The 27,970-nt window shown below is 53.5% G+C and overlaps 1 protein-coding gene across 1 annotated transcript in view; it reads right to left on the bottom strand.

Annotated features, from left to right (window-relative positions):
* Positions 1 to 3,212: 3,212 nt before the first annotated feature.
* AACS (acetoacetyl-CoA synthetase) overlaps positions 3,213 to 27,970 on the bottom strand; it is a 57,464-nt gene continuing 32,706 nt past the window's right edge. The window contains exons 9-18 of the mRNA XM_041728391.1: positions 26,877 to 26,957; positions 23,651 to 23,775; positions 18,519 to 18,583; positions 18,253 to 18,375; positions 15,069 to 15,182; positions 12,948 to 13,073; positions 8,519 to 8,588; positions 7,976 to 8,034; positions 6,918 to 7,120; positions 3,213 to 4,466 (exon numbers count right to left, since the gene is read on the bottom strand). Of these exons, the coding sequence (XP_041584325.1) occupies positions 4,329 to 4,466; positions 6,918 to 7,120; positions 7,976 to 8,034; positions 8,519 to 8,588; positions 12,948 to 13,073; positions 15,069 to 15,182; positions 18,253 to 18,375; positions 18,519 to 18,583; positions 23,651 to 23,775; positions 26,877 to 26,957 (1,104 nt within the window). The 3' untranslated portion in view covers positions 3,213 to 4,328. The remainder of the gene's footprint in view (positions 4,467 to 6,917; positions 7,121 to 7,975; positions 8,035 to 8,518; positions 8,589 to 12,947; positions 13,074 to 15,068; positions 15,183 to 18,252; positions 18,376 to 18,518; positions 18,584 to 23,650; positions 23,776 to 26,876; positions 26,958 to 27,970) is intronic.

Here is a 27,970-nt window from a genome sequence, read left to right as displayed (position 1 = left end):
CCCTTGGTCACCACAGGCCTCAGTGACAAACACAGGGTATATCCGTTGAAATAACAAGATAGTGCCCAGTCCCGGCCCTGCAGGACACCCAGATAAAGCCGCCTGACTCAGACACAGGGTGTCCCCTAAACTGGAAACTGTTCAGGCCCCAGGCTGAGGTGGCACAGTCATGAGCAGCTGCAGTTGGGCAGGGCCACGTGAGATGGGGAAATCTCCCCCTGGCCCACGTGGGAGTGGGCTCTGGGCTCGTATCCCTCACCCCGGGTTACAACGGAAACACCGGACATGTTCCCTGCCCTGCTTTTCTGGGTTCTGACAAGTGTGTAATGTCAGCACACATACATCTGCACAGCCACACATATGTACACATTCACACACACACACAGATGTTTACATACACACAAACATGCATGTACACATGTGCACAGATACACATGGCCAAAATGTTATAAAGGCCAATAAGTTTGCCTCATAAACCTTACAATTTACCTTTAAGATGCAGAGAGACACACACATGTACACATCGCCTTCACACAACACATGCACGTACACATTCTCTCCAGGCCGCCTCTCCAGCTGCAGGTCAGGTGTGATCCAGGTGATGCACATGCCACCCTGCTCTCCCTACAGCTGAGTACAGTCACTGGACAGGTGGTGGCTGATGGGTGGTAAGCAGAAGGGAGGGGCTGAAATGTAATTACACCAACCCACACAGGTCACATGGACCAGGCCGCTGTGCAGGCAACGGTGCAGCAAGCAGATGGAAGAAACTCGAGTCACTTGGGTCCCCTTGCAAAGCCAAGCTACCTAACCCCCACCCCAGGTCACCCATTTACCTCAAAGCTGTTACAGGGGAAAAAAACTTCCAGTTGAGCCAGATTTGGGGGGGACTCATTACAGCAATTGAGCTATATATGCCCCAGTGACTACAACTTATCCCGGTCAATCTGTGTGTGGCTTTCCCACTGAAGGCTGAAGTCCAGAGCTGGGGATGTGGCTGGGCCTTCAAAGGGAGTTTACTCCCCATAAGACCCTGCCCTGTGCACTTGAAGGGAGGGGAGGGAAGCCCAAGGGGAGGGTGTCTCCTGTCCATACACAACCACAGTGACAGTGGGTTAAGAGGTCACGGAGACATCTTTCCCAAGCCTTGGTGGGTTCAGGCCATTTGCTAGGGGCTTGCTAAGGGCTAGGAATCTAGATGAGAGAGCAGATCTGGGGTCTTCCGGGGCTCAGAGTGACCAGCAGGCAGGCGCCTGCAGCAGGAGAGGTAGTTCTGAAAGCAGTGCAGAGAAGCACAGCACAAAAAAAAAGGGTGCAGGGGTGTGTGTCAAGGATCAAGGGATCCAGACACAGTGCTCCAGGGTCCTGAGGATTGTCTGCACAGGCGAGGAGGTGGGGCTGGGCTCGGCGTGAATGGGAAGGAGCCATTCCCCCAGAGAAAGTTCCTGGAGGTAGGAAGACAACCCCGGAGGAGAAACAGCTGTGGGGAGGCCTGTGGGCCAGGGGGGGCGAGCAGCAGCACAGAATCCTGGCAGCCCCCCTACCCAGGCCACACTGTGGGCCCCCGTGCTCCCAGCGAGGCTAGGGGACTGGGAATGGGATGGGAAGGGCGTGGTACAACCTGTGGGCATCACAAAGGGAGAGGCAGCTGACCGGCAAGTGCTTTCAGGGCAACGCTCAGGCCAAGGCACATCACGGGAGAGCCGGCACCGGACAGACCATCTGTCTCTCACTGGTGAAGTTGTCCGGTGCAGCTCGTGAGCACGATGTGTGGGCTCAGCCAGCCTGGGGCTTCTCGCCAGCACTAAAAGGGCACGGCAGTTAAGCCCGAATGACTCCTCCGGCATAGTCAGTCTGAAGTGGGCTCCGGGCCCCTGGCGGAGTCGGGCCTGGGTGCTGGGAGGGAGGCTGGCAGGCCAATCCCACAGGGTGGGGGGAATGAGCTCAGCCTGGGGTCTGTCGACAACCAGGGGTCGACCACCCAGCTGTTCCAGCATGGGGCTCACACCTTCTGATGACCACTCTCCCGTCTTCCTCGCTGGCAGGGCCCGACTGTGTTGGCAGCGCGAGGTAACAGAATAAGGCTCCACACACGCCCTGTGAGAGGTTAGGTTCTGTAGCTGGGGAATTTCAGGCAGCACGTGGGAGGAAGCTCACTCATCAATAGATGTTCACACAGGGGGATCACCCAGGGTTACTGGGGTGCGGCCAAGGTCATCACAGAGGCCAATGTATGCACAAGAGAGGCAAGAGACACAGCTCTGGGGCTGGAGGGATGAGCCACCAGCCACGCATGAGGGTGCCTCTGGAAACTGGAAAGGGCAAGGAGGAGACTCTCCCCTGGAGCCTCCAGGAGGAACGCAGCCGGCCCACACCCCGACTTCAGCTCAGGGAGAACTGCGTCAGGCTTCTGGCCTCCAGAATGGCAATAAATTTGTGTTTGAAGCCACTACGTTTATGGTCATTTGTTAGAGCAGCAATGAGAAATTAATGCGAGAAAGGTGTCAGGTCCTGTTTTAAAATGCAGTGTCCAGAATCCCTTGCAACTAGGGGAGGTATCACTAAAGCCACTGTTTCCACTAAAGCCACTGTTTGGCTGATGAGAAGGGGACAGACTGGAGAGCGGGAGGCTTCTGCCCCTCACCCAGCCCTCTTGTCACTTCCTCCTCCTTCCTGCCTGGAACATGATGGGAGGCGAGAGGCACGGTGGCTGCGGACAGAGGACGGCGGGCCGCAGATGGGCACCGCTCAGCCTGAGGTCACTGCCCCGGCCAGGGCACTCGCCTGCTCCAACTTCCCGTGACGGGAGGGAAAGAAACCGTGCGGGGCTGAGACGTGTGGCCAGACACCATCTGAGTGACATGCAGCTCCTGCGATGACAGGGGTCACAGTCCAGATACCTGGCTGCTTGGAACCATCGAGGAGCCCAGGGTGAGGACGGTCCTCTCTTCCAGGGTGCTGGCTTCATGCTGAGAAGTCCTCGCTACTCCTTTGGTCACCCGGGACCGCTGCTAACTGCCAGGGGCCCAGGAATGCCCCAACCCCCTGGACAAACATCTCCCCCAGGGTGTATCTGCCCACCGGCTCCTCAGCACAGGCAGCTTCCAGAAGCGGACCAGGTCAGCCCCTCCAGAGAAAACACCAGCACGCCAGACATGAACAGGTATGTGCACATATGCATGTGTATATATATACGTAGATGTATATATATGTGTGTATATATGTATATATATTTATTACATAAATTCCTCATAGCACTCCCCCCTGTATTTTTATAATCCAGAAGAAAAGAGATTCCAAAAAGGTTTTCACTGTGCTCAGTTTTTTAAAAATACAAAAACAAACATCAGGATTACAGGAAGCTCTTAATGTACGGAACAGAGAGTGCATATGAACCGCCTGGCTATCAAACCCATGACTCAATATCCAGCTTCCACGTGAGGTCCAGGTTCCATGAGCTCCAGGGGGAGGAGTGCAGTGAGGCCGTGTCCCCTGAGGCCAGGCAGCTCCGACAGGGAGGACCCCGCGATTGCTGCCCAGGTGGCCCACCGAGTCCCCGATAGCGCCGCCACCCCCCACCCGGGGTGGACAGCCTGTTCTGGAGCACCCACACACTCCAGAGAACTAACATGAACATATTTTTAAACCAGTTGAAGTTGATGAAATAAGGAGACCCTGTTAAAGCACGAAGCCCATGTGCTCTCCACAGGGAGCTTCTGCCGCCGGGAGGTGCAATTTCGTGGGGGCCACATGTGGCTCCACGGGGACCTGCAGGAGCAGTCGGTCACTGGGGAACAGTCCACGTGCAATGGGGGACAGATGGGCCCTGAGAAACGACGGTCAGAGCTGGAGAGCAACTGAAGGGGAGACACAGATTTACCCGTGAAGAGGGCAAAAGGGAACTACGGGCACGAGGTTGGAGGCAAGACCACCCCTGAGAGATGTGCCGCCGCCAGAGCGCCAGCCAGTGCAGGAAGCATGGCTGTGACACTGACCGTGACCATTGGCCACAACCATCCACACTTGGGCGACCCCTGGCTCCTGGCAGCATGTGCAAGAACACTTGTGCAAAGACACAGGCACTCTCAGCGCCTGGCCACACACACACACACACACCAAATGCTCCCTTTTGGCCTCTGAAGGTCAGGATGTGGCCCGACAAGGCTTGCGGAACCCCCCGGACGTGACTCCGGAACATAGAACTGACCCTTCCCCAAGCGCACGGACACTTGCCTTCCCAAGAGCTGCGGGTTTCTAAGTAACGTCCTGAATGCTCGGAAGTCACAGCACAAACGCAGGTGGCAGTGTGCCACGTGAGTCAGTCCGACTCAGAAGTCCTGCAGCTCTGGGATGTCCTGGTACAAATCCAAGGTCTCAGGGTTTGAGAAGGCCCCTCGGTGCTCCACAGCTTTTCCAGCAATGATCTGCTTCACAGCCACTTCCACCTTCTTGCCATTGAGAGTGTACTGCCAGGGAAGGGCAGAGAAAACAAACAAAAACAGCAGCTGAGCCTCGAGGGGTAAAGAACGAGCCCTCAGCCCCGGCATCTAGGGACGTCCAGACCAGATACCGAACACCTCCACCTGCAGCCAGAGAGCAGGGGGCCACGGTGAGCATGTTGCGCTCGGGCCACCGCCTCCCGGGGACTGGGGGCTGACCCCCTAAACCGAGTTGGTCCCCTCGAACGTGCAGCAGGTTGGGTTCGTGGGGCTCACAGGCACACAACTCTCAGAAGCGCCTATTCTGTTAGTTATGTGCACTGCATTACCCTTCGCTGCATCATAAAAATGGCCCGTCACTACCGTGTCAGCCACGGGCCGCTTCCTACAGCCTCGTCACAGATCAATTGGCCAGCGAGCCTCATCCACCAGCCTCACCAAGCTTGCCCAAAACCTTTCCTCAGAAACATTTATCAGGGCGGTATGGGGCATTATTTCCTCGCAGTCAGACTCCATCCAAACGTTCAAAGCTCCCTCTACAATCCAGGCCCGTGTGCTCCATCTTCAAACCCCCTGGGCCTCTGACAGCAGTGTGGGTGTCCAGGGGCCAGGGGACTTCAAGACAAAGCCCTTTAGTAAAACCGCTGGTGCCCTAATCTCTCCAACACAGGCACTACTGTTTTTTTTTTTTTTTAACCTGAGATGTAATTAAAATTCATTCATTTGAAAAACTCGGGCAACGTGTGAACTAATTAAGGATCTAAGTGCTGGCTTCTGAAGGACTGCCTGTCACTTGGGTGTCAGCCCCCCTCGCCCTGAAATGCAAGAGTCTCACGTGCTTTATGGGCTTGTAAGCTTTACACAAAAGCTCCAAGAACAGCTCAGGGGAGCTAATAATTTGTATTTTCCATCACCTGACAAAAGAAAGACCATGTTACAGAAAAAATCCTGCTACTGTTTCCTCTGGTGAGAAGTGTGGTGGGAAGCAGAGATACCCCGACCCCTGGCTGCTGCTGGGGCCTCCCCGGGAGATAAACGTCATGCTGCCCCCTGTCAGGTGCTGCCCCGTCAGGATGGGCCAGGCGTCTCAACTGTGAGAGGAGACAAAGACGTGCTGGGGCCAGGGCAGTCGTAGCTGCCTGGGGCCTGCCAGCCTCGCAATGCCCCACGCACCCCAAGTCTCCTTGGCTGGGCCTCCTCCTCCCCAGTGCAGTGACACGCACGGCCAAGCCAACCCAGTAGTTCAGGCCTGGAGGATCTGAAAATACAAGGGCCTTGAAAAATCTCAGGGAACCCTGGAAGGGACTTCCCAGCCCAACCAGACAGAGGAGATAGCACCTAGGGAAAGCGGGTTCTGATAGTGACCGGAGCACCAGGCTGAGGACAGAAAGACAGATCTCCACTTCCTGTATCTCTCAGAGAAACCATGCCACTAATCTCATGAGCAGACACAGTGGGGGGTAACGCTTCTGGCAGCAAAGGACACACGTCCTGGTTCATCAAAAGAAAGCCAAGGGGAAAGTCAAACTCTGGTTCTCCAGAATATTCCAGAAGCAGACAGAACTGGGTTGCTGAAGGAAAGCCTTTGGCCCTCCTCAGGAGAAGACAGTAAGTGTCATGAACTCAAGAAGTACTTTCCCTCCTGGCGGGAGCCACTGATCCCAGAGTCACCAGGAGTCACCAACTGAGACAAAGAATCCCAGCAGTGGGACCCTTCCAGTGCACAACCAAAATTAAAAGCAGCATGTGGACGGGATAAGAAGTCCCAGCCCTGCTCAGGGTAGCACCAGAGCTCAGCTCCTGCCAGGGCCGGCAGGCTCTGCCCCGCCCCCCATCAGTGACCAGCTACCCTGCAGGCCTCTGAGAGGCCCTGCCTCGTCTGTGCATTCAGCTCGTTCTCTGCACACACGTGTGCACACACACCACAGCTTGTCTTCTCAGCTGATACTTGCCTCATCATAAGCAGGCCAAGTTAGAGCTGAGACCCAATCTGGGGGCCCCTCCTCCCCCAGTCAGAACCTAAACAAAGTAGAAGGGGAAACAGCTTTCGGGAGACATGCCTCTAAATAGATTCGACTCTTCTTTCCACAGGCAAAACTTAAAATTAAAAGGCAAGAGCAACAGTACCCCAGTGGCTCTTTAAAAAGTTAAAATTAATTTTCTGATTAATAATTTCAAGAACACACTCAAACCGCACCAGGGAAAAGCCAGTTGGATATGCAAGGCTGGGCCTGCCTTGCCTCCAAATACAAGTATTTAGCAGAAGTCACTTTACATGCAATTCGGGAAGGGTTAAAAAAGAGAGACAGTAGGAAAAAAAAAAAAAAAGATGGGGTTGCCAGGCAACACGGACAAACTATATATAAAGCAGAACCAGCTTTGAGATGAGCTCCCGGGTGGGGGCTCTCGGGGAGATGACCGCACTCTGGTCGCCACCACCCAGGGACAGGAGCCCGAGCCCAGCAACGGCGGACCTACCGGGATGCCTTTGGTCTCCAGGATGAGGCTGGGCACGTGCCGTGCAGACAGGCCGATGCGGATGGCGTTGCGGATGCTCTTCACCAGGTCGGGCCCGAAGGTGTGGCCGGAAGCCATCTTCAGGAAGAGGAGCACCCTCTCCTCCCCATCCTTGTTGTACTGGGGCACACAGAGGCTGTCCATCACCTCCTCGAAGGCCTCCACTGCAGAGACGGGGGAGAGGCCACACTCTAGCACCGGCCGGCCCACCGTGGGCACCAGTAAGGGGAGGGGAGGCTGGCCACGAGCCTGACGGGCACTGCCGTCTCTCCTCCCAGCTGTCCAGGAGGAGCCCCTCAGGGGGGACAAGCAGTATGCTCATCACTGGCAAGAGTCAGAGCTTTGCTTCAGCTGGAATGGTGGACATATTCATAGGAAGCCAAACACAGGCCTTACTTGCTTAATTACAGATTAATTTAAATATAAAAAGGAAGCAAGTACTGTGATAGGGACTCCACTGGTGGGAGGAACAAAGCCTGGATGCAGATGGATCAGGACTTCTCCATCCCGGCCGTACAAACCACCTTGGTGCAACGTTGGTAGGAAGCTACTGCCCAGGGAGGCTGATTTTGTGGCCTTGGTGGGCCATTTTAAAGGCCCAGGGATGACTCCACTGTGCAGCTGTGAGGCCCACTATCTTTATATGGTGTCCTCTGAGGTGCTGTGTAATCTCCAGCATTCACACAACCTCTCTATGCTTCTCTTTCTTCACCCAGACACAATTAAACAACCCAAAGTTGCTCACTGTGAAGATAAAATGTAACAGAACAGGGATGGGCCATGTGACCTTAAGAATACTCCTCTGAGGTTTTACAGCTACAAGCAACGTGGACAAATTACATTCTGGAAAGAAGGATGTGTTCAGAAATGTCCATTCTCACAGCTGAGGCAAACAGACCAGAGTTACGCCAAAGGTGGAGTCTTTGGAAAGCAGGCTCCGGAGCTCCCTGCTAGGACACACCCTCCTTCCTTCCTGAATGACTTGAGAAAAATTCAAGGAGAAAGGGAATATAACATACCAATGTTATAGATTTCTGAACTGCCAAACCGCACTCCATTGGGGTTGAGTGTGCCGTCACTGGAAAGAGAGACAAGGTCAAGAACACACAGCAGCTCCTGAGTGAGGCACGTCACACAAAGGTGGGGGCAGGGGCTGTCACCCCCTTTTCACATGGCAATACTGGGCCCCTCACGAAGGCTCCCTCCCCTGTTCTTTATCCCCACCAGCCACCTTTTCTCTCTAAACTCCAGGCTAGACAACAAGGGAGTCCCTTTGTGTGGAAATACCCGTCACCTCCCGGCCCCTCTCCACCTGTACATGTGTGGCATGCGCCCAGTACCCACACACCCCCGTTCTGGAAGGGCTGTTGCTACCATGGATGGACACTGGCTGCACCTGTGCCATGTGCCTGCCAGTCACCGGGGGGGGGGGGCGGGGGAGCACAGAAATGTGGATCAGGCCCAGGTCCAGCCCTAGGGGAGACACAGGATCCCTCCAATCCCTGCCCGGATGCCTCAGGAAAGGGGGCTCCAGGGAAGAGAAGCCTCTAAAGACTCCTCACCTCCGGCCCAGCATGATGATGCCTCCAGTTTTGGGGTTGATTCTGCAGTAGTCGCCATGTGCCCAGACACCTGCAGGGAGGCAGAAGTGTGTGGTCACCCCAAGTAGAAGGGGTCCTAGCTGGTTGCCTGGACAGCAGGCATGACAGCAATGGGATGCTCACCCACAGACTTAGCTGAGGCATAGAAACAGGATCGGAAGGGGGCTGGGGGCCCAGGGGTGGAGGCAAGCTGACCATTCCTGCCCCCAGGAGCTCAGCATCTAGCGGAGGCCACTGTCTGTCCAGTTCTCACATGAAGCACCAGCATACAGGAAATCTCACTCCTTCCACCACCGACAAGGCCTCAGGAGTTCCCAGGGGAGACCAACCCCAGCAGCAAGGACGCAAAAGGGACCAGGGAAGATCAACGGGAGCTTTGGGAGCAGGCCCTCAGAGTGAAGGTACAAGCACACTTTAGGAAGACAGGGTGGTTGGGGACAGCTCCAGGGCTGGTCCGGAGGGGTTAGGGCCACTCCTGGAATGGGATAAACAGAAGCAGCATGACCCGCGGGAAGCTATTAATGGAGGCCTGAGGCCCGAGCTAAGGCGTGAGCCGCGTGGACAGAGCTAACTAGTTGGTAAAATCCAGGGGATGTGGAAGGCAACAGAAAGGGTGGGGGGATCAGAGGTGACCCAATCACCTGCGCCATCCCCCTGTGGCCTGGCGTGCAGCTGGTTCCTGGGCTGGCAACATTCCCAGGAAGGCCCTCGTCCCAGGCTGCAGCAAAGCTCGTATCCCAAGGGATCAAAGCCCCAGCCTTGGCCACATCCTCCACTCTCCACCCGGAGGAACAGGAAGGAGAAGCCACACCTCAAGGGAACTGCCAAGGGAGCAATTAAACCAGCCAGAAGCCTCCTCCTGCTGCCAACTGCAGTGACCCTTCCGCACCCACACAACCAGAGGCCAAACGGGTGTGAATAATCAAGAGCACACCCCAGCAGCTCTGCAACCACCTGGAAGTCACTCACCCCAGCAGCAGCCTGACCTCCTGAAATGGGTCCTGAGTCCCTGTAGCCCAGAATGGGAAAATAGCAAATAAAACCAGCTACAGGATCTTCACCCCGAATGCCTCTTCCTCTCCAATTCTGGAGACACTTCCCAACTGGCAGTGCTAACCCATCAGCTCGCACCTGCTCCTGAGGCATGAGGCGCCACCCCTAAGGCTCCAGGTCAGACGAAGGCCAGGACATCTGTCTGTCTGTAGGGAATATGTGGTCCTTGGGAGGCAATTTTGAGCACAGAAGGACTCCTGAGCTCAGTTCTTCTGATGCAAGAGGATGGCAGGCCTGCGGGTCCTTTCCCCTTCCTCCCCAAGATGAAGAAAGAAACCCCTTTCTCCTGATTAGACTTGCAAAAGACTCCCCTGCACAAACAGGGAAAGAGATCATTCCTAGGGCCGCAAGTGGTATGCCAGATTTCTGCAGAGGCACATCTGACAGCTACACAGAAAACCGGGCTGATGATCGCAGTCCCAGGAGCCAGCTGCAGACACAGCCTCAGGCCTGGCGCGCCAGCACGCCCCCTAATCCTTTCTCATCTGGGGACTGGGCGCCCGACCGACACACAGTCCAGCGTGCATGAAGCCGATTCTCCCAGGAGTTTGATAATCACTGCAAGGCCCTGGAAATGGAGACCAAACAGAAGATGCAAATACACCCTGAAGGAATGATCATTTTGTGAAAATACAAATGAAGCACTCCCACCTCGTACAAGACGCAGTCGGGAGGGAGACTCCATGCGGGGCCAGTGGCCCTGCTGCCAGGGTGTCACAGCAGAGAAATGCAGGCTTCCCTGTAGCTTCCCAAGCCCCAGGCCTGTGGTTCAGGCTATGTTCACGGCACCCAGGCTCCTTCCACCTCGCTTCGGCCACAGCGCGCCAGCACGAAGGGGGAGACCCAGCCTTTCTCTTGCTTTCCTCCTGGAGGGCCAGGAATGGGAAGCTTCTACAGTGCACATTGTGCTTTTGCAAGTGAAAGAGTGATGGCACAGCTTTCTGCATCTGCAGATGCGCCGTCATGAATCAACTGCTCGCACACACGCTCCTCTTCTAGAAGGGCCTGGGACTCTAGAAGGTATGACTCAGGACTTCTTCTGCTTTGAACCTGTCTGCTGATGCAGGCTGAGGGAAACCTTGGCTGTCTCCATGTCACCAAGCCCAAAATTTTGACAATTAGTGGGTAGGGTAGGCTTGCCCTCCCGAGCAGAATGTGTCCCCTGCACTCGCCTGCACCCACTGTGTCTCCCTTTTTGCCTTGACTGCCAGGAAGCTCAGAGCTGAACTCGCTGCCTTATAGAATCAGAACAGTCTTAAATCTTTCTTCGATCTGCTTTTCTCTTTAAATGTTTACTAGGTTTTTAAAAATAAGATGTAAAGAACAGCAAAACAGCTCATAATTCCTCTACTCAGATAACCCTTTGTTGTCCATTTATTCACAGATTTACACACATATATTTCCTTTTAAAATGGACATAAAAGAGATACTAGGCCCTCTGGGCTGAACTTCTGCTGTTCACTTACTGATTTCTTGGATATCGCTGCCTGGTTACATTTTCATCTGGCCTAATGATGTCTGTGAGTTTGCTTCCTGCTACAGAAACCACCTTTCCTCCAGCTGTTTCCTTTAACCACTGATTTCAATACAGTATCCCAGTCTCCCAGTGCTGGGGTGTGGACAGTCAGGTTCCTCCTGTGTTCATCCCGTCCACCACTAACAGCTTCAGAGTCCCATTATCTTAACTGCCTTCCTCTTTCCATACTGATTCATATATCGCACCTACTCCCAGAAAGCATTTGAGGAAACTACTTATAAAACCAACTACGTGATGAGATTCTTTAAAAACAATCAGAAACCCTGCCCTGGCGGTAAGAGGACTGCTACAATGAAGCAACGATTATAACTCTGGGCTTCCCGGCAGCCTGGGCAAAAATGGAAATATAACAGGCCACAAAATTATTTCTTTTCTCCAGAGGGAATACCAGAAGTTCAAAAAAGAAAAGAAAGAAAGAAAGAAAAAGACTTACTCTGAAATCAATCCCGAGAGACATCTGTCACAATAACCCTTGTATACACAACAAAGAGTTACAGAAAAGACAGTTTCCAAAGACCAGTGAGCAGTACTGCAGAAGACAAAGAGATGGATTTCTTAGATGAATCCTCCAGCTGAGGTTCTACTTTTGGCCTCTCTTCCTGAGACAGAAGCCCCTGTCCTGTCCTTCAGGGTCACCCAGGGAATGTTTCTCTCCACATATGTGCTCTCTCTGTCCTGCCTCACTCCGTCTGAAAGCTGCGTGCGGGCAGGATCCAAGGTGGCCCAGAGCGCAGCAGGCACCCAGTGGAGGCCACGCCACATCTAGGGGTGCTCCTCCGACTCCTGCGTGGGAGGCGCGATGCCAGATTCAGTGGCTCTTACACGGGCCGTATCAACATGTAAGGCCAGGTGCAGAAACGGGCGGGATCCACGGCAAATTCCGCCCCTGACAACCATCTGCCCTTCTCTGATCCTCCACATGCAGTTAATGCAAAATCAATTTGCCTTTCTAGAGACCATAGAAAGCAAGCGCTTGGGGAAAAAAACCGCTCTGGGAGAAATGGCTTGCTAAACTGAGAATTACACAGCTAGGATAACACAATGAATTCAGGTAAAAGGGAGAGAGGAGACAGAACTTTAAATAAAACACTTCCCTTCTCTGGGGCAGGGCACCACTGGGAAGATGAAACATGAGGGTGTCAGTGAGAGTGACGAGCAGGTTGTAAGTCATCCCACCACCAAAGCGCTCCTCTTCCGACAGCCCCACGGGGACTGGGTGAGGGTGTGTGCGGGAAGGAAAGGAAGAGTCCCAGCCAGGTACCTCCCAAACACACACTTCTCCCCGAACAGACAGGCACAGTCCTGAGTGAGCAGGTGGCCCGCAGCCTTCCCACGGGCAAACCAGAGCTTGTGCCAGGCCTGGCAGTCGCGTGTGGGGCCGCAGCGTCTGCGCACAGGGGCTGGGTAAGCACAAACCAAACCCACGGGCGCCTGGAGGGCTCGGTTGGTGAAGGATCTGACTCTGGGTTTCGGCTCAGGTCGTGATCTCGGGGTCCTGGCATTGTCCGCACCTGGCTCAGCACCCAGCAGGGGGTCTGACTGAGCTTCTCCCCCTCTGCCCCTCCCCACCCCCACTCATGTACACACTAATAAATAAAATCTTTAAAAAAATAAACTAACCCAGATGCTGGTTGTACATGATGGCCTCAAGCCACTGATCCAACATTCATTCCCGCCCCGCTGGCAGAAAGAGCCGTGAGCAGCTTCACCACACATGGGCAGGGGCGTGCATACCAGACACCAGTAGCCCAGCCCAGGCGACTCCGGGCAGCCCTGTCTGCATCCCCCGGACCCACCTACCTGGGAATCTGGAGAAATACGCCTTCCTGTACTTGTTCCCGTTCTCATCGTTCCAGAAGTGTGTGGGCTGGCAGGGGATCGGCTTGGTGCACACCAGCTCACCACTCTCGCCCCAGACTGCCTTTCCTGGTTTGGGAAGAATTAAAAAGTAATCTGAGCACACATGACAACCACACATGCTGGCACACGCTTGCTTGCTCTCTCTAGCTATCGCTTACACCTGTGCTTGGGCCCCACATGAAGGCAAGGGGCTAACTCACACCACATGCCTCGTTGTGTTAGCACCACTGGAAGCCGAGCTCCTCCCTTCCCTAGTGACCTTCCTTCCCAACACCCTCCCCCAAACCTTTCTGAAGGGAATTTATTGGGGCATCTGGGTGGCTCAGTGGGTTAAGCATCTGCCTTCGGCTCAGTCATGACCCAAGGTCCTGGGATCAAGTGCTGCACCAAGCTTCCTGCTCAGCGGGGAGTCTGCTCCTTCATCTCCTTCTCCCTCTGCCCCTTTTCGTGCTGTCAATAAATGAATACAATCTTTGTTTTTAATTTTTAGAAAAACAAAAGGGAATTTCTCCCACATGTGTTTTACTATTTTCACTCCATCAACATCAGCATCTCTGAATAACAGAATCACTCCTCGTATCTCCCAACTGCACAAACGGCAGGATGCTGCAGCATCCAGGACCTTGCTTTGGTCTCCCGCAGGGTATCAGGATGCCTGGTCATCTACTGCATCATCGACTACACACTGCTCCAGTTCATTAATTCTCCACATGCAGTCACGGCTGTTTATTCTTCCTGAAGATGTACCTCTGTATGTTCCCAACTCTGTTCCCTACTGCAAACATGCTGCTATGAACATGCCTGCACATCTCTCCTTGTTCACATGTGCAAGTTCTTCTCCCAGGAGTGGAACTGCTGGATCACAGAGTCCCTCCGTATCTTCGCTATCATTCACTGTTACCAAATTGCATGCCGAGTGAGTCGCACCAAGTCCCACTTGCTCTCAAAGGGGCAGCCCAGATTCTTGCCCTGGGCACAGCACAGGTCATGAAGGCCAAAGAGAGAGGGCAGCACGGCACCCCTCCCAGTGAGAGGGCCCTGGAACTCAGCTCCGGCCCAGTTATCCAGCACCTTCCACAGCGCAGCACCACAGGACTCGCATGGAGAAGCCACCATCCCACCGTGTGTCCACAGAGGCTCCTGAGTTTCCACACCTCCTCCACCTCACCTAGCTCATGTCATCCCACAGAACCCCCAAGATAGAAGACAGACAGGGAACTCGTGCATCTGGAAGCTACAGGGACAGCTATTGGTTTCTCTCTGCTGGGAGCATCTGCCTCCCTCCCAGGCCACAGAATGCAGCAGGGACCAGAACCAAGAGAAATGGTTCGGATGGTGGGGAAGAAAACAGGCATGTGGGGGCGAGAACTTTTCTGAGCACCAGGGAAAATCCCTCTTCTGAAAATAAAAATTGATTTCCAGAAAGGTCTCTGGCAACATTTTCCATGAAATGGAGGAGATCTTCTTGCCCTCTCCAGGCTTCTAGCCCCGACTCTGGTGGGGCTGCCAGTATTGCCGTCTTTCCCTCTTCCTCACACAAACAGGGCCTGAAACAACCTCCCCAATCACTCTGCCAGGTTAAAATAATGGTGGCTGCAGTGCAAATTTGTACAGTGCACACACCACATGTCAGGCCAGGCCCTGTTTGGTGCTAGAGACACAAATAATGTCCACTAACAGGTTACAGAGCAAAGGCTCATCCTGAGAGCATCAGAGAAGCCAACTGCCGGCTCCCTCATGGGGTCTTTGACAAGATCAGGGTGTCACACGAGCAAGACACTGCGGCTGTCTGAGCAGCATCTCCCCGGTTTGGATGCAGGGGGACAACTGCCCTCCCGGTCCTCCTGAACACATGCTCTCCAACGTGCTCCAGCCCAACACGGACTTCTCAGGCGGGCAAGCCAAAGGGGGCTGGAGGCAGGGAGCCCAGTGGGTGGCTAGAAGGACACAGTCTGCAAGTGGACAGGGCCATCCCCCTCAGGGCAGTTATACACCTGAGTGCTTCCAAGCTACGAGTCACACTCAGTCACAGAAAAGAAAGATGGTTAGTGAAGCTGTCACCTTCCTCGTTCCAGGCTTCCACGGCCATGCCCAGGTTCCGGGCCTGAATCTCTCCTTTATACACAGGAATAGAAAAATTCTGGCCCATGAAGCAGGAGATGATGTCAGTGCCACCTGCAAACAAAGGCAAAAGGAGATCCAAACTTCAGAAGATGGAGACAAATAGCTTATGTTCTTTATTGGTGAACACCAAAGGAGGAAGACCCCAAAGGACAGGTATTACTACTCTTTCTGCTGGTAAATACTGAAAAATCTGCTGATGGTTAGTTAGAGCTTCTTTTCAGGGAGAAATGGGGGAGGTGATTTAGAAATTGCCACAAATCGCCCATGTCAGAGTGACTTATTTTTTGACTGAGTCTCCCTGGTGGATGAGACAAAATAAATGACCTCTCGTGGTCACAATAAAATTCAAGACTCAGGCTCACAGAAAATGGAAGCCTCATCCATTCTACCCCCCAGGCACTGCTGTGCAGATGGGTCACGCTCAGAGGCCCTCTGCGGCGGCTCCGGCTCACTCAGCCGCTGGAACAGCAGCAACACTGGGGTCCCTGCAGCGGAGGGCACATAAGACAGAACATGTGAGCTAGGAAGCACTCCAACACCAGGAAGGAGCTCCAAAGGGAGTCAGGTCCCGAGAGCCATCGAGAGAGAAGCGGCAGGAGCCCCTGTAGCTAGACCCAGCACTGCTGACCACCGTCCCCTCCCTGGGGGACTTGGGGCAGGAAGGCACCATCAAAACGTGAGCAGGAGGTACATACAGAGCTGGCCCCGCACAGGCTCCCTCCTGAACCCAGCCACTCTTCACGTACGTGTCTGTGTGCCTGGAAAGACCCCCATAACTGACGAGGCACTCACCTCTTCACTGTGCCTGGCCCTGTGACCCGGGGCAGAGGGCCCCCAAGAGCCACATAAGACCACTAGAAGCTTCCAGCAACCAGCAGGCTTTCGTTCTGGCCTCGACTCTAAGCTGAGTCGGGCAGAGGCTCCATATGACATCCTCCCTGCCTTTTCCTGGGGCCTCGAGTCCCATGAAAATGAGACTCATGTTCATCCCAGTGGCTGCAAGGTGTGACCAGTGCCCCAGGCCCCAGGGAGGTGGAAGTGCTGCCCCCCAAGGCTTGGGGATGCTCTCCGGGTGATTCTGTGACACACACAGCACCAGCCCAGCACTGAGGAGCTGACACGTGCTGCTGCCATGACACCACCGAATCACCCAGCAATACCATTCAAACATACTTCCCTAAGCTTCTGTAAACTGGCATTCTGGGCAGGCAATGCATGTGGCACAAGACCTGGCAATCTAGGAGGGCAAGAAGTGGATGTGAGCCTTCCTGATGCCTGGTTCCCCTCCCCGTGGCCAGAGACCCTCTCCACAGACAACCATCACATACACACAAGGACACCTCATACACCTTATCACCCTATCACACCCCCATGCACCTGCTTCCCCCCACCCCCAGCATCTTGAAGAGTGTTTCATGTCAGGACACACAGAGCTAATATGTCTCAAGGCTTCATGGCACTCCAGAGAGTGATACCCAGGCAGCAAACATTTACAGATGTCACCTATCATGAGGCAATGACTCCGTTAAATAATTGGCCAGAGCCCTGGCACTTCCACCCTTGGCAGGCAGCACTGGCACAGAAAGGCCCCTGGAAACTACACAGGACAAACCATCCCTCTTAAAGCAGGCAGACTAGGGTCTAGAGGGAGAAGGGATGTCCCAAGGCCACTCATAGATGCTGGCAGGAACCCCACTTGCCAAAACAGCTCAAGATCCCCAGCCTTGGGCTAAAGGTCCAGCAAGAAAGCTGGTAGGGTAGCCTCAGGCTTCAAGCAAATTACATGGCATCTTTTAAAGATGTCTTTTCAGAAAAATAAAGTCATCTAAAGATTTTGATGAGCTACAACAGTATTAACTTCAAGTCACACTACTAAGGGGGAAATACGGAGTGTGAACCCTAAGTTAAATGGGTCTCAACCCATCAACACGGGCTCCCTCACCTCCATACAGACACCTCTGACAGGAAACAAGCACAGGCTTCCTCAGGTAAGGACAGGGTGGGGGGGAGGCACCACCCAATTTCATTTTTGGATTTTCAATATTTTGCCACATGCACCAATTGTCCTCATACAACTTCACGTTAGGAAAAAAGTGAGGAGAAAAAGGTCACTTGAAATCCCAACCCCCCACCCTCACCCCCACCCTCACCCCCCACCCTCACCCCCACCCCCACAGGTTTACATCCCCTACACACATATTCCTTTTCTCAGTCTACAAAAATGACCACACTTTATCACCCTGCAATCTGCTTCTCTCATTCAGGGTATCACAACTGGCTTTCAATATCAATAAATATGTTTTATCCAAATAAGAATTTTCATCATATCCCTTCTAACAGCAGCAAAAATTAAGGATGTACCATAAATTATTCAATGAATTCCCTTCTACTGGCCTATAGGTAATTTCTAGCTTTTAATGAACATGAACAATGTTGCAACAATCGTTCTCATACTTGGCCACTCATTATTTACAGATTCTGTATTTGCTAATTCTACTACTTACTAAAATTTATAACCTCAAAGTCAACTCTCGGAGTGCTTTCAAGGTCACTGAGAACACGAGCCATGTGGAGAAAATCTTGAGCGGCCCACATGCACGTTCCCCGCCAAGGTCCCTGGCCTCTGGTTTCAGCTCTCACCACAGAGAAGACCAAGGGACAGTGAGGGGAGGGGCAGGGTGTGCAAGCAGCTCTGGCCCTGGGCCCGGCTGCACTTGGTGTCAATCCTTACACTGTACCCTGCGAGGGGAGCACTCCGGCAAGTCCGTCAACAATTCTGAACCTCGTCTTCTCTTCTATAAAATAAAGATAACGGAATGTACCAGAATAAGCTGTGTTCAGAAGAGAAGATTATAATTGATGCATACATGCAGGCGTGCGTGTGTATCTCTCCCAGGAGCAATGGTTCAGGAGTCACTAACTCAGCGACTTTCTAGAACTCAACTCTTGTGAACGAGGAGAGCCAATCATGCATAGATGTGTACCCAGATATTTACTGGGGACAATTTCAAGGCAGTGGACCTGCTGGGTCAGAGGCTGGGCCCGCTTACAGGGGCCAGCCTGGTCAAGCCCCGCTTCCTCTCATTGCACCAGAAACTCCTGTCCATGGCGCGGGCCGCACCTGAGATGGAGCCGAGGAGGACACTGCTCTTGATGCACTTGTAGACGTAGTCATAGCTTTGGGCTTTCAGGGGGGAGCCGGTGGACAGGATCGTATGAAGCGTCTGGAGACTGTGGGTTTCCACTAGGGCAAAGAACCACAGAAAGATTAAAACTAAATCTGACACCTTTAGTGTGGCCTGTGTGCAGGACATAGGTGACAGAAGCTATGGATTCCTTGGCTGGCAAGATAGGAAGTAGGCCAGGCGTTCTGACAGGCACACTTACCTGGCTTCATGTTTTTCTCTTCAAGGACAGCCAGCCACTTGGCACCCGTTCCAAGGATGGTGATGCTAGGAGCACAGGAGGGAAGGAAAACAAACTCTCAAGGCTCCTGCATATTCCATGCTCCAGAGCTTTCTAAAATTAGTGACTCGTTTCTGGCAAGTCTGCAAAATCCAAGACCCACCATTCTTCTGGGCTGAATCAATACTTTCTGTTCAGTAAACACCTGTGTTTACTGTGGGGTACAGCAGGGACAGGTCTGCACACCGACCCCAACACACCCAGAACTCTGGCTCCGTGGGAGACGATGACTTCTACGGTACCCCACAGTCTTACCAAATGCAGGATATATTCCCTTTCTGGACCAAAGGAGGCCATAAAATCAAGAGCCCTCAAGCTCTAGCCTCAACATTCCCTTCTGCGGGGCTGGAGCAGGCCACGGGAGCTTCTGGCAGAGCAGGGGTCGTCAGCCTCCTGGATGCCCTTCCCCCACATTTCTGTGACACTTAGCAAACCTGCAGCTTTTCTCGTTTCAAACGTTTAGAGTCCACGGTGCTTCTCTCTCATGTCTGCACACACAGAACGGCACACGTGCTGAGCATACAGGACTGCATCTCCAGGGGAACGTGCTATTCAGCAGTCTACCCCTCCTCAGCTGTTCTCCCAGAGAGGCAGCCCCCAGCATATAAAATGTCTTAACTAATGTCTTCTCTGCGGGCCCAAAGGAGGTTGCAGAGTCAAGGTCCCTCTGTGTCCCTCTAGGCAGCAAAAACCTCATCCCCTCGCTCTTGGGTGGCATCTCCCTCTAGGGAGATAGCCACATGCTATCTGATGCCAGGAGGCACAGGGCCTCAGGGCACGGGGTGATTTGGGTTGGGCATACCCCTTAAGGCTGCTGTCATTCCCATCCCCCACTGGCACCTCTCTCTTCTCCACCACCACCCTGCCACCAGTAAGCACCTCCCCCAAGACCTCAGGCACTTCCTAGGTCACTGTGCCCTAGAGGTGGCTGTTTGGGGATGGGGAGGCTTTAGGGGAGGTGTATACAACCTTCCCACATCCCCCGTGTTTACTGTATTAATTCAGGCAATCTGCTTCACAAATTCAAGATCATCCCCAAGGACTAAGGTGCCACCCCTTCAGGAGTAGCTACATTTTAACAGAAGACCAGGGACGCTATCCCCTTCTGATGGTGGAGTGTCTCCGCCCCAGCCACCAGCACCAAGATCTCCAGTCACCAACCACACTAAAACAATGTTCATTATTCTGCTCATCCCCTCCCTCCAGGCCCCCAAAATCAACTGAAGAGTGTTCAAGCCTCAGGTATATCCCTGTGACCTTGGCAATGTACAGAGACTCTGAGCAGGTACCAGGCCTGGTCACAGGCCTACTTGTCTGAAGAATGGAAAGGTCTCCCCATCAGTCTCCAGGGCTTGCATGAGATGTTTACAGAAGCACGGGAACTCTGTGTCGGCACTCAGTGCTGCACATTTGTAGGGAGTACAGTTGGGGATCACTGTACAAAGCATGACGCAGCTTCCCAGTTGGGCCAGCGTCAGCCCTGGTTCCCCACGGACAGCTCACAAACAGCCTCCCAGGCCACCCATTCCATGCCTGGGGATTTCTATCAGCCTAAGACCCCCAGTCTCCCTATGTCTGTCCCTGCCCCCCCCCCAATTCATTCTCTACATGGGAGCAAGATTTAGACTTTAAAAACATGAACCAGGGATCCCTGGGTGGCACAGCGGTTTGGTGCCTGCCTTTGGCCCAGGGCACGACCCTGGAAACCTAGGATCGAATCCCACATCGGGCTCCCGGTGCATGGAGCCTGCTTCTCCCTCTGCCTGTGTCTCTGCCTCTCTCTCTCTCTCTGTGACTATCATAAACAAATAAAAATTTAAAAAAAATAAAAATTAAAAAAATAAATAAAAAAATAAAAACATGAACCGGGTTATGTTGCTTCAAATGTTCCAACAGTGTTGTGTCTCATGCAGAAAAGCACCCACCCTCCATATTGGCCCCACGTCCACTCTTCACATTCACAGCACAAGGGTCTCTCCCCACGCACTATCCCAGGCACCTTAGGGCCCAGGTGCTCGCCATTCCCTCTGCCTGGAATATGCTCATGTCCCCTCCCCAGGCCGGGAGGTTCAAGCCCAGCCCCAGTGCCCTTGCCTTCAGGGATCTCCCTGACCTCCGGGCACTAATATCACTTGTTTCTCTCTCCTTCTTCCCCATTCTGATGCTAGCCCAAGGATAGGGTCCTGCTCACCTCCAATACTGCTGCGCACACCCCAGGACCCAGCAGGTATGTGAATACCTGCAGGGTGTGGAAATGACCCTGGCAGATGGTTGTCCAGCAAGTGCACTGTGTGAGATGAGTTTGCCAGTCCCTCACCATGCTCCACCCGGAATCTCTCACCCAGAGACAGGTAACACGGGGTATTGCAGGTGGCTCTGATGCTGGCCCAGGTACTGGCAAAGCTGGACAGAAGACCCCAGGGTTCTGGCACCAACTCTCACCCGAATATTCCCCAAGACAGAATCCCAGAGCTCAGAGATATACTTTAAATGACAAAGAAAACTGATCTTTTAAAAGAATCTTGTTTGTGTCTACAAAGTAAACGCTCAGTTATCAAATGTGTCAGTAAGTCTTTGGACCAACATTAATAATCGGCAAAGATTTCATTCCTATGTTAGTTGACATGATTTAAAGACCCGAAGGCCCTGAAATGGCCCTGCAGGGACTCTGCTGTCCACCAGCTTGGAAGAGCCACTCCTCTCGCCACAGACAGATAGGATTTTATGTGACTGTACATAACTCAGCTTCAATTTTCAGCAGGGGGAGCACAGCTCAGATGAGGGTCTCCTGCCACACCTGACCTGCACTCCTTCAGCGGCCGCTGGCAGTGGAGCAGGTGTCTGAGGCCTGAAGTCCTCCCTCCCAAGCACCCGTTCTCCCAGCTCCTGTCTGGGCTGCAGAGCCACCCCCGCCCCCATGAACCAGGCAGGTAAGCTGCCGGCCAGGTCTAGAGGAGCCCTGTGATGGTCTCCAGCATCTGGGGCACAAGCCAATTGGGGGCTCAGGACCTGCCGACCACAACAACCCAGAAAACACACCTGTGAATGATCAGACATGCATGCACACACACACTCATTCACACACATACATGCACTCACCTCCACGTGAACGTACATACCTACACATGCACACACACACTCATACGCACCCACATACACACCTACACATACACACTTCCTCACACCTACACATGCACAGATCCACACATGCATGCACACCTACACGTACACACAGCATGTGCATACACACCTACACGTACACACACGCATGCATACACAGTACACAAGCACACATGCATGTGCATGTGGTGCACCTACACGTATACTCACATGCAAGCACAAACATACCTACACGTACTCACATGCACATACCCATGCATACATACCTACATGTATACACATACACTCACATGCATGCATATACAAACCTCCATGTGTAGACGTACACAATCACTTGCATGCACCCACTTACACGTGTACGTACATTCTCACACATTCACATATACACCTACACATACAGGCATGCACACTCACATGCGTGCACATACACAAACGCATATTTGTGCATGTAAACCACATATGCACTCACTCTTGCTCACACATATTCACACATTCACGTTTGCTCACACTTGCACACACATTCATCCACACATGCAGACATACATACTCTTGCCTATGCATGCACACACACTTTTGCATACTTGTGTGCACACACACACAGAGCTGGGTTTTCCTGGAGCCCTTCATCCTTCACATTCATTAGCACTGAGCCCCAATAATGCACATCTTCTATCCCTCTTCCTGTAACACACACACACACACACACACACACACACACACACTCACAAAAGTGTCCCTACCTGGAGCCTGGCTCACAGGTATTAAGGGTAAAGCTCTTGAAGTCATCCAAGTTCTCAGGGATTTGATTAACCTTTCGCTGGAAACAGTCTCATTAGGAAATAACCTTCTTTGTCAATATTGTGAGCCAAATGTCAAGATTTAAATATTACCCAGGCCAGGCAAAGTTATATTTGAAATATTAATGGCCAAGGATTTAAAAACATTAGTGGCTCCTTCTGTTTCCCCACCATGAACAGACTCAAAGTAATGAGCGCATTTCAGAGCACGGCTGCTCCCAGGCCCCAGAGCTCTGCTGCTTCGAGTCTCACTTCTGGAACCACCATCATTAGGCCAGCACTGACCACGGGCCGCAACACTGAGGACGCTTCCGCCAATTATGATTTATTCATTAGCAGAGAAAACATTCATCAAACAGTCCCTGACAGTTTCCCAAGGTGATGCCCCCAGAGGGAACTGGGAGAGGGAGGGGTTCTGGATCCTCCCCCACATTCTGCCTCTGCTCCTCAGGATTCCTGCTTGTCAGCCAACCATGGAACACATGAAGGCTCAGACACCCTCATGCAGCATCTACAGGAGCCTTCTGGAGCAATCTGGTCACAGGTTTAAGGAGACTCCAGGGGACAGCCGGCCACACCACGGGACAGCTGACAAAAGGACTCTCCTCTTACCACCGGGCTCAGAAGGTCAGTGGTGGGAAGCCCAGACCCTGCCAATGCCTCAATGCTGGGCTCTGCCCTCCTTTTTGTAAACATATCCACACTGTTCCCCAAACAGCCTGTTTCACACTCTCCTTCACCCTGGAGCTGGAGAAGCCCCAAGAGACAGACCCCTGCTGGCCCTGTTTCCCTTTCTCCTGGGCTTCTGCAGCAGTTCTTAGGCTCCACCGTTATAGACACAAGATCACATTTCCTCTCCTGATACCCTGATGTTTCAGACTCACTCCCAGTCCTGGAGGTGGCCCCCATCTGCCCAGTGAGTCCTTGTCAGGACTACCTTCCCCTTTCCACCCTTCCTTCAACCTCCCACGCCCTCCTTCATGCCCTCCCCCTTACCCTCCCTCTCCCTCCCCCTTGCCCTCGTCACCCTCTCCCACGCCCTCCCAAACATCCTCCCTCACCCTCCAAGGGGGACCAAGCACTCCATAGGCACCAATGCTATAGCAATCAACAGCAGTGGCAATCTCCAGCACCTACCCTATCCTGTCAACCAGGTCCCAGAGCACATTGGGCGTGGGTACCAGAGGGGAGCCATCGTACAAGACCACAGCCGCCCCTGTGGCAAGAGCAGACACCATCCAGTTCCACATCATCCAGCCGACCTGGAACAGACAGAAGGGGCAATGTCAACCGAGCACTGGGCCAGGAGACCTGGCTTCTGTCATTCAACTTCTCATGTCCCTAGAAAACCTCCTGAAACTGAGCCAACGGCTGGCAGGCACTGCCCATCTCAGATGCACGATGCTTTGCTCCAGCAATTCCACACCAAGACTTTATTGTACAGATCCATGCACACATGTGCACTAAGATGGGCCAAAGGATGTTCACGGCAGCCTTGCTGGGCACAATGGGAAATGGAAAGGAACGAGACACACACACACACACACGCCCGCCCCCCCCCCCCCCCCCCCCCGTGCACACCAGACACCAAATCTGTGAACCCACATCACTTTCACAACACCTCAGCCGTTGGCAAGAACGAGGTCTGTGCTGACAGGGACCGGTGTCTGGGACGAGCTTCAGTGTAAAACAAGCCCAGCAGACAATGTGCAGCATAACCCTCTCCACACCAACGAAGGCATGGCCGGGCATACACTGGAGACTTTTGAAGGCACCACCACGTGCCACGGGAACACGCATACTGCGTGCGTGAGAACCACCAACCACTGGGAGGATGTGTGTACCAGGTAAAATATTTCCCAAATGCAAGTTAGGCTTTTTTTTTTCGTTATTTAAGAAAAACTTTAAGGCAGAAAGTTGCTCAAGAACCCAATGGCAGCAGCATGCCCATCCACACAGGGCATTTGTGGGCAGTTCCAGGGTGGACCCAACACAGCGGCACAGCAAGGGAGCAAGGGAGCTAGATGAAAGCTCCAGCAGGAATCTCTGCTTGGGAGGTGAGGATGGCCAGGAGGACACCCCACCAGCAGGACTGCCTCACCCGGCACCCTGTGCGCAGATCCCACGAAGGGGCCATGGTGCTACATGAGGAAGCACCCCAAGTGGCTCTCTTGTGTGGCCCAGCTAAGAACCTCCATACAAGAGCACCTCTGGCCTGAGTGACGTGCTCAAGAGCTCAGCGGGCCCCCAAAAGGCTACCTGTCCTTCCCCTCAGCACCTCCAGCTCTGGGGCCGCACAAAAATCTCAAGTTAGTTGAGCCTCCTTTTAAGGAGGCTTTAACATCCCTACTTGAGCTTCCCTCCTAAGGAATTATTAGTAACAAAAGAAACCAGTGCCAGGCAGCCCAAGCAGCAGGATGGCCGGGCCAACTCACTGTCCTAGGAAGCACTCAAAGGCGCTGGTCAGTGACCCGGTGCAGGCCTGGCTCGCGCCGCACGGAGTTGCTGCAGCCGCTGTCACCCAAGGCTGGGCGCCAGCATGCTCCACAGCAGAGGCCACCTGCCCACCCCTCCTGGATAGGATGCTTTGGGAAAAGTGAAACGCCTCTGGGAAAACCTCCTCAGATCTGAGTTCTTCTCATTGTGAACTTCCCCTCAATGCAAAAGCCTGTCTTTTTAAACCACAAGTCCCAGGGAGTCAGCTGAGTTGGACATCGTTGTACCTGCCTGGGCCTCCCTGCAATTCAAAAAAAACGACACTCTGTCAACACTGCTAGGCTGTCCACGTGAAAAGGGCCCAGAGCCCGGCAGTGCCCAGCACCACTGGCCCATGTGGGGAGGGGATCAGGAGGGTCCAGGAAACCCCAATGACTGGGCCCAAGCCCTTGATTTTCAGCTGAACACACCAAGCAATGAGGCAGCCTGCACACGGTCACACATGCAGAGTACTCCCAGGCTCCCCATCCTGTGATGGCGAGGAGTCCTGGGCTCCATCCCTTAGGGCACAGCTAGGTCCCTGGCCATTAACCTCAAAGGCTACAAACACACCTCCAATATTCTGTTTCCTTAAAAACCCGCACAGAATTGTCATCCAGGAAACAGAGCTAAATCACTCCGAAACCTCTTAATAGTTGCAGTTGGAAAAAGCCAACTTTGAGTTTTCTTCCCGTCCTTTAACTCATCCTAAGTGCTCATCTTACAGAGTTCAACAAGCACAGGAATATCTCCAACTGCTCAAATCCAACCTTTGATTTAATGATGCACATCCCACACAAAACCACGGGAATGTGCTGGAGGCAGGACCCCATTCATCCCATGTCCCAGTGACATCTGACCCAGAGGACGCTGGCTTCTGTTATGCTCTGTTTGCTTTCCCTGGGCACCTGGGCCCCCTTCCTTGGTCAGGGAATGCCAGAGCCTCTCCAGGATTCTAGTACAAACACCTCACTGAGAAGTGAGGTGGCCAGGCTCAGTTCAAGGTACACCATCAAGGATTTGGGGCAGAAAAGAACTCCTTTTGTGACTGGGTGATTCAGTGACTTGACTGTCTGACTCTTGATTGTCGCTCAGGCTGTGATCTCAGGGTTGTGGGACTGAGTTCTGCATGGGGCTCTGTGCTCAGTGGGGAGTCTGCTTGTCCCTCTCCTTCTGCCCTTCCCCCTGTTTGCACACTCTTGTGAGATCTCTCTCTCTCTCTCTAAAATAAAATAAGTCTAAAAAAAAAAAAAAAAGAACTCCTCCTGCGAGGGCAGCACCAGCCCAGCACACACACCCATGCCCAGGGCAGAGACAGGGTTTCTCTAGTCTGATCCTACAGTAGGGAGCAGCTCTGGTCCAGGATAGACTCTCTCCAGCCCAATCTGGCCTCCACACCTGGACCCCCAGCTGTCACAGTAATTGGAAGAGCCACCTGGATACGTTTCCCATTACCATTCCAATGAACTGCCACAAACTTAGCGACCTAAAACACCACAAATTCATTATGTGAGAGTTCTGGAGGTCCAAAGTCTAAAATCAAGGTGTCGTTGGCAGGACCACACTCCTTCTGGAAGCTCTAGGACCAATCTCTTTCCTTGACCTTCCCAGCTTCAAAAAGCCACTCACATCCCTTGGCTTGTGACCCTGTGTGACTCTGACCTCTGCTTCCCTCTGCCCATCTCCCTCTGATGTCGACCCTCCTGCTCCCCTCTTACCAGGACCTGTGTGCTCCCACTGGACCCACCTGGCTAAATGCAAGAGAATTTCCCTGTCACAAAACTCTTGACCCAATCACACTGGTCCCAAAGGAACCAAAGCAAGTGATGGGCGGGACACAGAGGACAGGAGGACCCCCCCCCCCCAATGCCCTCAGGAGCCCGCTCACCGTGGTGTAATACAGGATGATGTCACTGCTGCTCATGTTGCCGTGAAGAATGTGCTCCTTCAGGTGCTGGATGAGGGTGCCCTGGGGAGAGACGGAGACGCGGTGTGAGTGCACACGGCACAGACAGAGCCCGGGGAGAGGAGAAGCCAACCTCCCTTTGCCTTCTTGGGGGCAGCAGAATTGCAAGCACACTCCTCAGAGGAGCAGTAGTCCCATGAAGTGACCTGACAGTCAGGGACGGGGGAAGCAGCATCTGACCAGCTCCAGCCAGCCTGCGAGCTCAGGAGCACCACGGGACCTGACCCCAGGCCCAGAAGGCTGGAGACGCAAAGTCAAAGCCAGGGGCAAAAGGACAGGAGTGCGCACGACAGTGTGTGCCTCCAGCGCGGGGACCTGGAAGGCGGATGGCAGGGCAGCACTGGCAGAGGGGCCCTGCCAGCCTCCGGCCACAGAGCGCAAGACCCTGCCTTCAGCCCACACGCCCAGTCAGACCCCCAGCCCCCTCACACAGTCCACTATTTCTCTATTTCAACATTTCACAGGAGGTGCACATGCCCAGCCCGGTGCTCCGCAGCCTACAGTGCTGGCCCCACCCCTGCCCCCGGTTCTCCTGCAGCCCTGCATCTATTCCCAGGTCTATATCCACGTATCCTCCTGGCCCAGCAGCATCTATTCGTTTATGCTGCTTTTCTTACTGGACACATTGCCCTGCACTCTGCTTTTCCCAAGTAACATACCTTGGAGCTCTGTATCAGCGCACGGAGAGCTTCCTGGGGTTTTAGTTTCAGCTGTAATACTCCAGCACCTACTCCCCTTGTGCCAAACTTGTCCTGTCTGCAGCTTATGGGGATGAGAGGGAGCAACCCACCTCCAAGCACCACAGGGAAGGCAGAGCAAGGGGCCCTGAATCAGCCACTACATGCCTCTCGTCCCATCTCTAGGTGGAGCTCATATGCGATCCTGAGGCCACAGGGTGTTGTCCCTCAGGGGTCCCTGAAGGGCACCAGCCACCATCCTTCAGTCTGTTCCACAGATGGGAGCACCTGGCTGTTGGCAACGGACCCCCGTTGTTAGGGATGGTCGGGGCTAAAGCA

Source organism: Vulpes lagopus, chromosome 14 (assembly GCF_018345385.1).
Source record: "Vulpes lagopus strain Blue_001 chromosome 14, ASM1834538v1, whole genome shotgun sequence".
Classification (NCBI taxonomy): Eukaryota; Metazoa; Chordata; class Mammalia; order Carnivora; family Canidae; genus Vulpes; species Vulpes lagopus.
This window is presented reverse-complemented; position numbering and strand designations above follow the sequence as displayed.